General features: G+C 43.7%; 1 protein-coding gene across 1 annotated transcript in view; it reads left to right on the top strand.

The window, feature by feature from the left end:
• Positions 1-5,832: 5,832 nt before the first annotated feature.
• The window catches only part of SLC49A3 (solute carrier family 49 member 3), a 179,431-nt gene continuing 168,807 nt past the window's right edge, over positions 5,833-16,456 (top strand). Inside the window, exons 1-2 of the mRNA XM_029602747.1 lie at positions 5,833-5,956; positions 10,166-10,592. Of these exons, the coding sequence (XP_029458607.1) occupies positions 10,464-10,592 (129 nt within the window). The 5' untranslated portion in view covers positions 5,833-5,956; positions 10,166-10,463. The remainder of the gene's footprint in view (positions 5,957-10,165; positions 10,593-16,456) is intronic.

Genomic DNA, 16,456 nt, shown 5'->3' with positions numbered 1-16,456 from the left:
GCTTCTGCACTGCAGGCCATATCTGGACTAGCACAAAAGATACTAGAAAACAGAAGGTCCTAGAGTCGCTTGCCACCTCAATGGAGCATCTTCACTCCCGCCTGGACTTGGTCACCTCGGTGGGTTCCACGCCTTAACCTGTCCAGAGTGCCTCAGGGATGGCTTCACTGTCCCGACCGGTCATCTCCCTGCCGGCTCCTCCCCGCTATGTGGGAGATCTCCAGCAGTGTCGCGGGTTCCTCAACCAATGCAATATGCACTTTTGGCCAGGCGACACTCTAGAAGCCTTCCAGGTGCTTAAGGAGGCATTTCTATGCAAGCCCTGCCTTTCACACCTGGACCCCAGCGCTCCATTCACACTCAAAGTGGACGCCTCCTCTGAAGGGGTAGGGGCAGTGCTCAGCACTGCACCCTTGCACCTTCTTCTCCAGGAAATTTAACCAAGCTCAGCACAACTATGCCATCGGTGATAAGGAGATCCTGGCAATAAAACTGGCCCTCGAGGAATGGCCCTCGACATAAGAATAGCAGCAAGTGTTATGAGCAGGAACATATAATGATAGTCTGTTAATGTATGTTCCATCCTGAGAAGGCAGTGCTAATACTTTTTATTTAATGTGCTTTTGAATATATGGTTTCTATTAGAAACTTTCTAATATTTATTTTTTCTAATTTTTATTATTTTCAATTATTACTTGTATGCCAGCTTTGGATTTAATAACATCTATACAGACTACATACAAAATATTGGACCAATTGCTCTAACTAATAAACATAATATAAAATAGGGTTCTTTTCGGCAGGAAAACCTAATCCTCTACACATCCGGATTAGTGCAATACTTAGCAGTGCCTTATTTTCAATCAACCCTCAAGTAAGTACTCATAGATAATTCTTAAACTCCGGATTTCTAGCAAAATTTTTTTTTTTTTTAATTTAAGCTCTTTTATAAATTTCAGCTTGTTTTTACTTTTCCACACGTTCACTTATTGATCATAGGATCGTTGGTAGCATTTTCCTTAACTATAAAGTGTTTTTCAGCCATCTGTAAAATGCTCTTCTACTTTCCCCGCTAACTACCTGTATGTGTGGTTTACTAGCATTTTGAACCAGAAGATTATTTTAGTACAAATAATATTGTTAAGACAAGTTATTTTTTACATTTTATAGAAATACTCTTGAATCCAGTAGCGTAATTGTGTACCTTCCATGCTCTTCTATTTTCCCTGCTCCCTTCCTAATTGTGTATTTTACTAGTGTTTTAGAACCAGAAGAGATTTCTTTATAAATATCTAATTTTTTAGTGCAAGTTACCTATTTTTTACATTTTATAGGAATAGCATTAGAAGTTAAATATGTATTTTACAATTATGCGGTCCGGTTTTATAAAAATTCATTAAATATATTTTTTCAATAATAATTTTATATTATTGTTTTAATAGGTATGTGTTTATGTATTTTTTAGGTTTGGCCATCATTTAGGTGTCTTGCTGTTGTTTTTTCCACCTTGTTTTTTTCTACTTTTTAAATTTCAAATAGGGACATAAAATCGGCATTTTCAGCAGGAAAAGTCAAATAAAATAATGTGATTGTAAGAAATATTTTTGATTTGAAATAACATATCTGGCTGTATCCATTAGATCTTTTTATTTATTTTTTATTATTTTATTTATTTCATAGTTTATGGAATTTTAAAAGAAAGTTGATCAATGTTTCCTTGATGGGTACAAATTACATAAGCAGTACTACAGAGAGCAAAAAGTAAGTATTTTATCAATACACCCCAAATTAATGCTAGAAATGATAAATTCACAACGGTCTAAAATATTTCCTTAAGCTGGTTTTACAAGGTCAGTTCACACTAAGACACAGGGGCAGATTTTCAAAGGGTTACGCAAAGCTGCCCCAAGCTGCCCCTGTGTGCGCCGAGCCTATCTTGCATAAACTTGGCAGCGCGCGCAAGCCCCGGGACGCGCTTATGTCCCCTGGGCTTCGAAAAAAGGGGCAGTACCGAGGCCTCCTTTGTTGCGGCCATGCCGGGGAATGGAGCGCCGGCAGCCGGCCAGCGCGAGTAAGTTACGCCTGCCCAGAGGCAGGCATAACTTCTGCAACAAAGGTCAGGATGGAGGTTTAGGTAGGGCTGGGGGGCAGGTTAGGTAGGGGAAGGGAGGGGAAGGTGGGGGGTGGCGGAGGGAACTGGGAAAGCCATCGGGGCTCCCTTAGGGCTCGGTGCACGCAAGGTGCACAAGTGTGCACCCCCTTGCACGTGCCGAAACCGGATTTTATAACATGCGCGCAGCAGTGCGCACGTTATAAAATTGGGCGTAGACTTGTTTGCCCCGGGTTGCGCAAACAAATCTACGCCTGCGCATATCTTTTAAGATCTGGCCCACAGTGTCTAAAGCTTTAAGCACTATTTACATTCATTTTTAAATGTTGCATTATGACAAAACACTCTGAAGAGTCCATATTATTTGGGTGATTCCATTGCTTGAAATATATTCTGTCCGTTCACTTTTTTTTTTTTTTTTTACTTAACCACATATGACATGAACATTAAGGAGTTGGAGTCACACCTTAATATCATAAGAAGACAATATCTTGCTCAGCTAACTAATAACACAAAGATAAAGAGGTAAAACATTTTATTGGAATATTTTTTAAACTTTCATTTCTAAAACGTCTATGATATATGTGTGTTTGTTTTCATATTTTAAATGTATTATTCATTATATATTGGTGTGATTTTTAATTGTGATTTATTTTATTATTCCTAGTATTACACAACCCCTGAGGCAGCCCATTGGTACGGGCGAAACTCGCCTCGAGGAATGGCACCAATGGCTGGAAGATGCGCAACATCAAATCACGGTCTACACATACCACAAGAACCTCGAGCACCTACAACAAGCCCAGCACCTTAACCCTCGCCAAGCCCGCTGGGCCCTGTTCTTTACACAATTCGACTTCGAACTCTGCTACCGGCCCATGGCTAAAAACCTCAGAGCGGACACACTATCCTGCTTGTTCTCCCAGAGGACCACAAAGAACCACTGCAACATATCATAGACCCTGCTTGGGTCATCATCACGGCCACCCAGGCGGCACCGCCCCCCGGCATGACTATCATCCCTCGAAGACTCCGTAACAGGGTCCTAAAATGTTTCCTTGTTCCTGTTCCTTTGTCTCTCCTTTGGATTACTAACCTGGTTTGACCTCTGCATTGCCTGACTATTCCACTGCCTCTCTCCAGCCCCAGACTTTCTGCTTCGTCTGACATCCTTTGACTCTCTCCTCGTCTGGACCTCAGCCTTCTTTGCTACTGCTTCCAAACTGCTGCCAGCCCTGATCCCAGCTTGCTTAAAGATGCCTCTTCAGCTTTTGTCCTGGACGTGGTTCATTCAGGCTTCGGCCTGCTCTTGCTCGGGCATCCTCTAACAGACTGTGTTCCTATTGGCGCCCTGGTCTCTGGGACTCCGCCTCATCCAGTACAGACTGATACCTACACTAGTTGCTGCCTCTGGGCTGACCTTGATCCACCCATCGACGACCACTGACGGAGGCCGCCTTAGTCCAGCCGGCCCCGACACCCAAAGGCTCAACCCGCAGGAGAACGAAGGCTGGTATTGGTGAAGCACCAGCCAGCCACCGTCCATCAGCCCTTTCTGCCTGCCGACGGTGGGGACCCGTAGGATGCCTCCTACGGGTAGTGTCAACCCCACCTCGGCCCAAGGGTCCACCTCCGGCGCAACATGTGTAAGTAGTAGCACAGCCATGCACTAGTAATAAGTGCGATAACAAAATAAATTAATCCACAAAGTTGCTGGCTGGATTAGTGACAAACAGATGAATTAATAAATAAATAAATGTAGTTAAGATTTTATTTGTGAGCTATTGGTGGAGACTACCTTTTTTTTTTGTCTTTTGAGACTTGTTTCCTTGACAACCTCACACATGAATCATATGAATCAGGGCTGGTTGTTATGGAAACTCCCACATGACCTGCCCAGCCTCAAGCTCTCTCTTTCTAATGCAGCCAATGCTTGTCAATGGGAAACGTAAACAAATGAAATATGTTTCATTCGTGGGACTTGCTCATTTGTTTATGGGGGCGAACGAATCAAACAAATACAATATTTTTATCATGGATTTGCCATTTATTTTAAATGGATACACACCCCTATCCCATTCACCATATCTGACTCTGCAACCCTTCCTTCCTCTATTGCCACCTCTATCTTTCTCTCACACACACCCTCCATTACCTGTGCTCACCTCTTGTCAATAAGAACCCCTTTTTGCATCAGCACTCCCTTTCCTCCAAGTATTCAACCCATCCTTTCTGGCCCCACATTTATCCCCTCTCACACTGCCACTTTTCATCTCACTGCCTTTCAGCCTTTACCTCTCTCTCCCTCATCGCCATTAGTTGAGTCCCGAGGAGTATGGAGTGCTACAGGCTTGACACTGTGTCCACTCCAGTCCATCCTCTCTTGTCTCCAGGGGAAAGGCAGCAGGTGAGTTGGGAAGAATGATGATAATGCATATGTAAACGTAATCAGTTCAAGAAACATTAATCAGGCCGATACAATACCAGTGCATGGCTCAACACATGATTGGTCACGCGTTTTGGACACGCATCCATAACCCCCGATGCAAAACGTGGGTTAGCGTATCCAAAACACGTGTCTAATCGAGCGCATAGGTACTAGTACTCACCACATGTAAATTCATGTTGATGAGCACTATTACCTATTTCCCCCTGATACAAAAAAATAAAAGTGTGCGCCGGACGTGCACATTTTAACCTGCAAAAATTAATGCCTGTCTGGAGCAGGAGTTAATTCTTGAGGAGCCCAAAACAATTACAGAGAAGCAGAAAATAATGCTTTTCTGTTCCTTTTTTTTGGTTCCTCTGACTTAATATTGTGCAATATTAAGTCGGAGAAACCGAAATAGGAGAATTTAAAAAAAAAAAAAAAAAAAAGTGCACTGGCGGTTAGGTTAGGAAAAAGGATGCTCAAGTGACCCTTTTCCTAACCTGTGGCTTTGCACAGGTTAGGAAAACAGATGTTCATAAAATTGAGCATCCATTTTCCTATCCAGCTGACAGCCACCTCTCCTGGGCGCCCGCTGCCGAGTAGGCGCTGGGGGGGGGCACAATTTCCCCAGTGCCTCATTTTTACCGTGGCACCTGATTTAAATATTAAATTCAATCAGGTGCCCGGGAGAGATGGATGGACATGCGTTAAGGGAGCCATTCAACGCACGCCAATAGTGCATTGGCCTGTATCAATGCCACTTCATGTTTCTCAACTTAAGGATGGAAAGGAAATTCATCGTCATTTTATTTTATTAGAGACACGAAGCTATAAACATTTTTGTTCTCATTAACTAGCTTGTGTATAGGGATTACTGAGTCACAAGGCAGTATGTCAGCACCCTTATATGGGAAGGGTGGCTATGGGGAAATAGGACCTTGCACACTCTGCCACAGTAGGTGACTTTGGGGCTAGACTTGTGGCCAAATGTCACTAGATATATGAGAATTGGACCGGTTACATAGTAGTTTAGTACATTCAATAAATCCAAAATCTGCAACAATGTTTAAGTGTATTTTTTGCACTAATTCACTGTAATCTTGGGTTGCAGTGGTACAGACAGTAGGAAATAAGACAAAAACTTGCCAACTGACGCAGAAGAGCTTACTAGTTTGCAGCCAATCAGGTGAGCCTGAGCCGGTCCCGTCCAGTCCTGCACTGTGTGGGGAGAGGAGGCGGAACCGAAAGAGAGGCGGAGATTGCTCGCTGCCAATCAGCGGCGGGCTTCCTCCAGGGCTTTACTTTGCGGAAGAGGCGTGTGCGCCTTCGCCGGTCGGCATTGCCTTTCGGTTCCTGATTTTGTTCGCAGTTCAAGTGGATCGGTCCAGTCCCCCGTCCTATACAACTTTCTCAAGGTAGTGGGGACCAAGCGTGCTGTCTGAATTTGACCTCAGTGACTTCCTTGAGATACCGGGGCGGGAAGGAGTGGAGCAAGGGCTCTTTCTATTCCCGGCTTCTGCAGCCGTAAAAAGGAGCACAAAATCTGTCCTTGGTTGCTGAGATTGTCCGAGATCTCCATGGGAGAGTAGGGTGGGGAAGTGGTTGGCTGCGCGTGGATTTGTAACTTGGCTGACAGCAGGAGGAAGTGAGCACTGATGCTTTGGATACGCCGCCCTCCTCCTCTGCTGCTCGGGACTTGCTTCTTTCTTTAAGCAAAGCAGCAGTGGCGCTCTGTGCGCACCATTCAAAGCTCCGGTTGGCCTTGAGTGGCAGAAAGATACTCCCTAGGACTACCGTTTAGCTCCTACTGCATCAGCACGGGGAGAGGGAATTGGCTGAGGGCTTGTGTGAACGAAGAAAGATTGTGGGTGGGGGCTGGAGAGGTGAAAGCTTGGGGTTAGGGCTAGCCCTAATGGGGGGTCTGTTGGACCCATGGCAAGTCAGCCGGTGCGGGACTCCCCAAAGTTTGTATATGTGACAAGACAAACATTTCTCTCCGATACTAATTTATATTCTGTCTCTCTCACTATCCCCCATCCCTTGTCTTGCTCTCTTTCCTTCTCCCACCTCATTTCTTAGTTCCCAGTATACCTGACTCCCATCTCTTAGACCCCAGCAGCTCCTCATGCCTCTTGGGGGACCTTTCCTCGCCTGCTCCTCCCTCTTCGCTCACCTCATTTCCTGGCCTGGACAGCAGGGCAGGCAGTCAGGTGCCTCTAACCACCCTCTTCCTCCTATGCAGGTTTAAATCAGCTATTTCACTGGTGCAGGAGGGAGGAGAGCTGGTGGGTTAGACGTGCGAGTCCCCTCTCTCCTCCTTAGCTTTGGTAGGGAGCAATGGTTCTTTGGCTGCATCAGAGGGAGTAGCAACTTTTATTTGGCCCCTTCCACCTCGGGAGGAAGGGGTGCAGCCTAATGACGCTAGGTTGGGGTTGGACCACGGCAAGGTGCAGGGCCGAGTGCCCCCCCCCCCCCCAAGGATGGCCCTGCCTGGGGGGAGTGGGATCCAAAGGAAAGAGAGGAAATTAACCTATTTCCCCCTCCTTCCAGTCTTTTGTATCTCTACCTCTCCCTTTTCCAAGTGCCAATGCACTTCTCCGAGCCTTAAAAATAGGTTTCTACACAACCTGATTCCCTAGCCCCTCTTTTTCAGAAGGAAGGACCGAGGATCAGGGTGCGTGTATTTATCTGTTAGTACTTGGAATGAGAAAGCTCTTGGGGGAAGGGGGGATGCAAAGGAGAACAGGGCAAGAGCTGGGGAGGAGCATCCCCTCTTCTTCCTCTCTCCAGCCCATATCCCAGCCTTTCCTCCTCTTGTCTCCATTCTCAGCCCATTCTCTTCCTCCTCCCTTATTTCTTGAGTCGTCGTCCTCCTCCTTTCTTCCTGTCATCTCCTCTTCTCTTTTCTGACATTGGTATGTTTATTCTCCACCCATTAAACATCCCAAAAAACAAAATAGATTCTAGAGGGCAAAGTTGGATAACTACTTTATTTTTATTATGTAAAATAATACGTTCATTAATATGCAAAGTGACTCAAATGCATGCAAATGTGCCACAATTTTCCAAACTTGTCTCTACCCCTGAATTGCCACAGGAAACTAAAGGCTGTGGCTGGAATAGACAGTTTCTAAGGGTGGGCAACATGTGCTTATCCACAGGGCAGTGCTAAAGTGGTACTTGCTCTTCTGGATATCCCTTTTTCCAACAAGACAATGATGCTCAGATAACTGTGTAAATGTGCAAACAGGCTGATGCAATATCGGTGCTCATGATTAAGCGCCCGCTTTCCTAACACACGACGATCCACCTCTCCTGGGCGCCCAATTTAATATTTAAATTAGCTGCCGCAGTAAAAAGGATGCACATGGGGAAATTGTGCGTCCCTAGCGCCTCCTTGACATCGGGCGTTCAGGAAAGGTGGTTGTCAGTGCAGTTTAGGAAAAGGATGGTCAATATGAGCGTCTGTTTTCTCCCGCTACCAGCACAATATACACCAACAGTATGCACGGCCTGGACCATGTATATTGTGGGTGTATATTGGGCACTCAGAAATGTTTTTTACATGGTTTCACTTTTTGTGGTCCCTCCTACTTAGTAGCATGAAGGTACTAGTAGGAGGGATCACAGAAAGCAGGAATTATGAGCACTCCAGACCTTTACATCAGTCCCGGGAAGGCATAAAATTTGCCGCACTGCAAGGGCGCGTTAGCTGCGCAGGATTAGCTAATAGCCTCATCTACATGTACTTTACATATGATGAGCGTTATTAGCTACGTGCTAGATTGGACATGTGTTTTGGATGCGCTAATCCCCATTTTGCATCAGGGATTATGGATGCATGTCCAATCATGAGTTGGCGGCAGCGCACAATATTCCATTGGCTTGAAAGCGTGGAGGCGAAGAGTCTCTTTCCCAAAGGAGAAGGTGTTTACACGCATACACCATCAGAGGGGGGGAGGGTTCTCTAATCTTCATCCCCAGCATAGGATACAGGCTGAGATGGCGTGAAGCTTGCTGTTTGAATTTGATTTACTTGTCTGCCTGGTACTGATGCTGCCAGTGCCTCCTGTCTCAAGGTTCAGAGGTGGGGGTTGCAGAATACAGCTTACTGTGTGCATCTGTCTCCCTACCTTCCATAACAAAATAGGGAGGGGAAGAGATCGGTGCGGTGGCATATGTGCAGGCTCCAAAGGAGGAGACTGCCTGTTTCAGGCTTTAAGTCTGTGTCTCTTACTGAGAAAGTTTTGGGAAAAAAACAAATTCAAAGGGCAGTGATGTGGGCAACCTCTTCCTCCGTTTGCTGGTAAGATCGGTTTGGGGGAGGAGGGGAGGACTACTTTTGTTTTTTACGGTGCTTTAAGATTCTTGGTCGGTGTTTCTTCAGTTAAAGGGTCAAAGTCTTGTAGCTGGCTTCCTGAGGGAGTTTCTGAATTTGTAGTAAAGGCCATGTTACCTTTTAACTGCTGTTCAGTTGAAATGAATATAGATGAGGAGTGAAATATTCACCTACAGCATTTAAACTGGGTGGCATAAACATAGATTGATAATGGTTTTATGTTATTTTATTGGTAAACATTAAATAAAAGTAAACAACCTCTCCTTGCTTAAAAATATCTCAGGAAGTATAAAACCTCCAGTACTTATCCTCATTTGTTTGCATCTCCCCCCTCCTCTCTCCCCTCAACTAACCCTCATTTGTCTTCTCTTTCTGTGCTTCTTGGGCTGTTGTGACCTGGCAACTCCTGATCTGGTTCTCCTGTTAAAAATATTTTCAAATCCAGGCTCCTTATCGCAAAATGTCATCATGATGCGTCCACCGGTGTCTCCACTGATACTAAGTCGCAGCCCTTAAATCATTCTTTTGTTTTAATTTGGTAAAAAACCTAAAAAGTAAAGAGTGGGAAAAAATGAGCAAAATAAGAAGAGCAATAGAAAAAAATGGGTTATGTTGTTTTTTTGGAAGGGGGGGGCTGTCTAACTTTATCGGAGCAAAACATTTTTGAGTCCTATTTCAGTGGAGGGTGCACCCATCAGGCAGCATGCATCACCATTTAAAGGGACACATGTGCGGCCTTGTGCCCCTACTGACTCAAACAGAGCCAGGCAGGTCACAAATAAGGCAGCACAGGATCTGGGGAGAGTGGAGGATCAGCAGGCATCCATTCTGTCACCGTGGATGCTGGTGCTCCCCATTGTGGCTGACGTTGTGGCACTTTTTTAGGGAGGGTCTGGGAAGTATGAGTAACATTTCCTTAGGCTGAGGAAGAGAATCGCCTCTGACCAGTACTCCTAGCACGTGCTTTTCAACTTCTTTGGGTTTTGTTTAAAAAAAAAAAAAAAAAAAAAGTTTTGGGTGGTGCCCAAGTTTTTAGAACATTTTCCACTCCTACATTATGACAGACCTTTTATTGTCTCGGCTCTCTCAGTGACAGCAGTAGCATGATGGGTAAGCTCGTTTTCTTCCATGTATAACGAGAACACTGTTTCAGGTCTGTTTACAAAGCATTGGATTGTTGTATGTATTTTGTGAGCATTTTTCCATCTTGCTGTATGTTTATGATGAAAATTGTTCATTTTTAGCAGCATATAATTTTGATGTTCCTATATAATTTGTATTTCAGGTGTGGCAATACTGTCTTTCCTTGCAAGTTGGAAAAAAAATGAAGAATGAATTACAGAATTAGATCTGTCCAAAACCCAAATCTAATTTTCAGCATCAGCAAAGAAGAGGCTAATAGAGTGAAGAAAAAGCACAGTCCATGTGTGGAAAGGGCTGCCCAGAAAGGACTTATCGTGCTGCCAATTTCCTGGACTTTGTGCTCCTTGAGCTGCTGCCTCACTAATCCTAAGCATAAAAGCACATAAACCTCACCAGACTGACGACCAAGTGGATTTGTAAGCAGCGGCTTTCTAAGGGAGATGGAGGGAATTCTGGACCCTGATGTAGGTAACCCAGCAGAGCTGCGCAGATTGACAGGTTATAAGACCTACAGAAGGAGGTGGTACCTGCTGGGGGTGATCTGCCTGCTGAACTGCTCCAATGCCATGGTGGGTATTGAGCTGGGTAAGAGTGGGGCAAAAACTTGATTCTACCTCTTTCTCCCTCTTGACCAACCCTAGTGAGAATTGTAGCAAATATGGTACCACCTGGAAACATAACATTTATTTTGTATGTTGAAAGCTTTGGTACTGTAATTATTTAGTTTCCTTGGAGAAGTGGAGATTTACTGTATCTTATGAATTTGCATATGGTGTACCTACTATATATAATCCAAAGTTGTTGGCTTTTGGGAAGAGGATGCCTGACGATATTGTACATAAAAATGTTAGTTGTCGTGTGTGTCTGTGTAGCTTTAAGTTCAGATATGCTGTATATTCTCAATGCAAGTAGTTGTAAAGAAAGAGGAAAGAAGTGGTTAAAACAAATCTTGTAGCATTACATTTTAAGAGGATGATTTGGAAATTAGTAGACTGGTAAAATTATGCTTTGTGGATTCCCAGACATTTATAGAGCAAACAACATAAAATATGTCCAATGATAAATCCTATGGGGCTGATTTTAAAGCCCTATACGCCGGACCTATTTTATAAAGGCCCAGCGATGCATGAAAAGCCCTGGGACACGTCTAAATCCCGGGGCTTTACAAAAGGGGCGGTCTGGGGCATGGGTGGGGCCAGAGGTCTCCGGCACAGTGGCCATTTGCTGCTGTGTCAGAAGATCGTGTGCTGGCAGGCTGCCAGTGCGCACAACCTGCGCAAAAGGTGAAACCAATTTGGGGGGGGGGGGTTAGGGTTAGAGGGTGGAAAGGCTAGGGAAGGGGTGGGGAAGGTCAAGTTAGAGGGTAGGGAACTGGGGAAGCCTATGGGCGTCAGCGCGCGCAGGGTGCACAATTACCCTGAGGTCACAAGGAGCGACAGCAGGACTCAAACCCTTGTCTCCTGGTTCATAGTCCACTGCTCTAACCACTAGGCTATTCCTCCTCTCTGTTAAGGTGTTAAGATACATCAGAGAAAGGAGAAAGTTCTGAAGGGGTATAGTGAAATTGAAAGGTGAAAAGGATCAATGTGTGGAGAGAGACGAAGAAATGGCAGAAATATTAAACAAGTACTTCACTTCGGTGTTCACTAAGGAAGACCCTGGAGAAGGACAGTCGCTAGTTAAAACTGTGGAAGGGAATGGAGTAGACGAAACTCCATTTACGGAAGAGAATGTATGGGAAGAGCTAGGAAAACTGAAAGTAGACAAAAGCCATGGGGCCTGATGAGGTTCATCCCAGGATAATAAGGGAGCTCAGAGATGTGCTGGCGGGTCTGTTGTGTGACCTGTTCAACTGATCCCTGGAAAAGGGTGTGGTGCTGAGTGACTGGAGAGAGAGCGGTGTTGGTTCCACTTCACAAGAGTGGGAGTAGAGAAGAGGCTGGAAACTACAGGCTGGTTAGCATCACCTTAGTGGTGGAAAAATTAATAGAGACTCTGTAGGAAAGGATAGTGAACTATCTACAATCCAGTGGGTTGCTTGATCAGAGGCAGCATGGATTCACCAGAGGAAGGTCCTCTCAGATGAATCTGATTTCTTTTATTGGGTGACTAGAGAACTGGATCAGGGAAGAGAGCTCAATGTGATTTACTTGGATTTTAGTAAAGCTTTTGATACGGTCCTATATAGAAGACTCATGAACAAAATGAGAAGCTTGGGAGACAGCACCAAGGTGGTGGCATGGATTACAAACTGCTTGACGGATAGGCAACATGTGATGGTAAATGGAACCTACTTTGAAGAGAGAATGGTGTTAAGTGGAGTGCCACAGGGATTGGTGTTGGGACCAGTTCTGTTCAATGTCTTTGTGAGCAACATTGCAGAAGGGATAGAAGGTAAAGTTTGTTTGCGGATAATACTAAGATCCGCAACAGAGTGGACATGCCAGAAGGAAAAGAGAGAATGAGATGGGATTTAAGAAAGCTGGAAGAGTGGTCAAAGATATGGCAGTTGGGATTCATTGCTAAGAAGTGTATAGTCATGCATCTGGGGTGTGGCAGTCCAAAAGAATTGTATGTGTTGGGGGTGAAGCGCTGATATGCACGGAGCAGGAGAGAGACCTTGGGTGATAGTGTCTAATGATCTGAAGTCGGCGAAGCAATTTGACAAGGCGATAGCTAAAGCCAGAAGAATGCTGGATTGCATAGAGAGGAATATCTAGTAAGAAAAAGGAAGTGATAATCCCTTCCTACAGGTTCTTGATGAGGTCTCACCTAGAGAACTGTGTTCAGTTCTAGAGACCGTATCTCAAGAGACAGATTCAGGAAGGAGGTGGTCCAAAGAAGGGTGACCAAAATGGTGGGTGGTCTCCATCAAATGACTTATGAGGAGAGGTTGAAGAACTTATAATATGTATACCCTGGAGAAGAGGAGGAGCAAGGGTGATATGATTCAGACCTTCAAATACTTGAAAGATTTTAATGATCCATGGTCAACAACAAACTTTTTTCCATTCGAAAGAAATCAGTAGAACTAGGGGTCATGATTTGAAACTCTAGGGAGGAAAACTTCGAACCAATGTCAGGAAATATTTCTTCATGGAGAGAGTGGTGGATGCCTGGAATGCCCTTCTGGAGGAAGTGGTGAAGACTAAAACTGTGAAGGATTTCAAAGGATCATGGGTTATAAACACCGTGGATCCCTAAAGAGGATAGAAATGCATGAAATGAGGCATGGTAGCTTGCTGGAATGGCGGTTACTACCCTTATCCAATAAGCCTTTATATGGTTAATGCAACTCCAACATTTCTCTCTGCTTCAACAGCAAGGGCAAATGTGGAAAAGAGGATTTAAGTTCAGACAACCAACAAGGACATTGAATTGTACAATCTGGGAAAACAAGTAAGCATGGGGATAATTTGCTTGATGCGGCAATTACTACCCTTAACCAATAAGCCTGATACTTCACTTTTGATGCAACTCCAACATTACTCTCTGCTTCAATGGCAGGAAATTGGACTCAAACAGTAACCAATAAGGGTCCTGACCTTGGCGGTCTGTTAAACTGATAAGTATGGGAAACTGATAAATATGGGAGCTTGCTGGGCAGACTGGATGGGCTGTTTGGTTTTTTTCTGCCATCATTTCTACGTTTCTATATATGTTTCTAGGTCTGCAGGTGGAGGGGTTTAGTTGCCCCTTCCACCTTCCATCATCAAGGCGCTTACACTGCCTCGAATGGTGGAAGGTTTCCATCTTGAGTCACCAGCACCCATATGCTCCATAATTCTGCTTACTTAGGGCCAACCACAATCTCAGGTGCAGGAACCAATCCTCATCTCTGAGCAGGATATGCCCCAGCCTACTCCAGCTCAGAGACCTTACCAATTTCTTCCGTGCCCTTCCTAGGCAGTCGGATGAATCTCTTCAGCCTTCAGATCCTAATGAAGTTCTGCTGTCACCCTTAGGTCTAAACACTTCTTTGGAGTCAACTGAGCTTCTTCCTCGTCTCAGGGGAGTCATCAGGAGCCACCTCCTTTGCTAGTGAGGCATCTCCCGACTCATCATTATTTTCCTTACTTTCATGAATAAGTGACTCAGTTCCTCTGGGTTTAGATGAATACTCAACAGACATACTCTTCAACTTTCTACCAGAGCCGCCAGAATATACATCACCTTCAGAAAACGTCTCATACTCAAAGTTCATTGAAAAATGGGAATAGCCTTCGGTGTTCCTGTGCGAAAGGACAAAGACTCTCGTGCTAATCTCCTAGGGCTCCTACAAATTCTTAATACTTCAGAACCAGTAGCATTGCTGCTAAATGCTGTGGAAATGAGTATGTGGGAACCACCGAACTCTGGCATGCCAACTGCGAGAAAGTTAGACTTGAAATACAGAGTATTTGGAGTGGTGCAATTGCCACATAATACAATGGTAGTTGAATCTGTGATGAAAAAGATAAAGAAAACGCCAGTTCACCACAAGGAAAGGACCTCAGGTTTCTAGACCACTTTGGTAGGAAAGTATTTCAAGCTAATTGCCTGCCATTCATCAATTCTCTATCGTCCAGTAGTATCTACAACTGTCTCCAGAAGTTAAACCCTTCCTCCAAATAGATGAAGAGTCCTCAAACTATCCTTAACCTTTTTAATGCAGAAGAGGAAATCTGACACCTCCTCTGTTCAGTTTATGAATCTTATGTTTCTGTTTCAAGGAACTCTGCATTGTCCATTGGCGTGCAACATATGGCATGAATTCGTGCCAGCAGCATAAGAGAGGATGTACATGAAAAGCTAGTGGCGCTTCCCTGTCTAAGAGAGAATCTTTTTCGGGAGACATTCGCACAGATAAAGGACCAAAACATGGCTGTCTATTTTCCCTTATAGAATCTAAATTTTGATAATTAATTGTGCAAAAACTTTATTCACAAATATATAACCAATAACATCCTTAAAACAACATACCCGCACTCACATTCATTCTTTAAAAACTCAACACCCTACTGACACATCAAAATGTATACAATATTTCACAATTGTGCAAATAAGCATTAAAAAACAGCTTATTATTGATGTAATAGAAAACTTTTCTTCATATAGTTTCCAAACTTCTAACGGAGTATGTTACTCCATATACTTCAAGTATTTTAATCTCATAAGCGTCCTTCAATATTGTGTAATATGAAAGATTGTTTGCTGTATATCTCCTTGTTCATCTCCAGCCCGACAACGGATCCTTGTTTCACCCTTTTCAAAAGGGCTTCCTCAGGGACAACTTATAACTTCACTGTGTTCACCTAACAATTTGAAAATAATACCCATATTATTATCAGTGTCTTTTCAAAATTAATCTTCTACAGCTTATCTCAAAACGAGCGTCAAATTCTCAAAAACGCTCAAATATATAAGTTCCACCCTAAAAAGAAACTCACCTTTAAGGCAAAACTATCATGTTTCAATCCCCGTTCATCTGGCACTAGCCTATACCGCTTACAATTCTTTTTGAAAAACCTACAACGATAAAAACATTATACCAGATAAAAACAGCTACCAACTATACCGAGAAGAAATCCCAATAGATTATATACCACAATATCAAACTGTTTTGTTCATAACTTACAACGAGAGGGGAACGCTCTCCACCAACAGACCAACCTCTAAGTGTCACAAAAACGTAATAGCGTCAGGAATTCACCCAAATGCATATATAGCTCAAACTCCACCTACCTCCATCTGAATTGTCCTATCCCTTTTCACAACTCAAAACTGAAACTCCTCCTTACTTTAAAAAAGCTTCCCACTCGATCGGTCCATTAAGGCCCCTAGGGGCCACCGTACCCCATTGAAAAATCATACGTTGTTCCAGGCGATGTAGTACTGCAGATAAATCGCCCCCCAGACTGAGCTTTACTTGTTTTAACACCACAAACTTTAAATCATTTACTGTATGCCCCTCTTTCAGCCAATGTTCAACCAATGGAACCGATAATTTACCAGCTGTAATGCGACTACGATGTTCTATAATACGGATTTTAACCTTTCTGCATGTTTGTCCAATATACACCAATTTACATGGGCAAATTAATGCGTAAATTACTCCACACGAATCACAGGAAAAACGTCCCGATATTTTATATGGATATTTTAAATAAGAAGTCTTCAATTCCTTTATCTGTAACTCATGGTTACAAACCGAACAGTTATCACAAGGGACAAAACCCCACTCGTTCTGGTCCTCAGCCCTCTTATCAATATTCACACTACTGGATTTACACAATAAATTATTTTGTAATTTATTGTGTAAATAATTATTTTGTAATTTATTGTGTAAATCCCAGTTGGACTGGTGGTTACATGAGGACCATCTCAAAGATAAAAGGATGATTGATTTTTAATGTGAAAGTGTCTCCTCTTATAAATCAAAGGATGAGCAAAG

This window comes from Rhinatrema bivittatum, chromosome 1, assembly GCF_901001135.1.
Source record: "Rhinatrema bivittatum chromosome 1, aRhiBiv1.1, whole genome shotgun sequence".
Taxonomy (NCBI): Eukaryota; Metazoa; Chordata; class Amphibia; order Gymnophiona; family Rhinatrematidae; genus Rhinatrema; species Rhinatrema bivittatum.
Note: the sequence above shows the minus strand (reverse complement) of the source record. Positions and strands in the feature narration are given on the sequence as shown.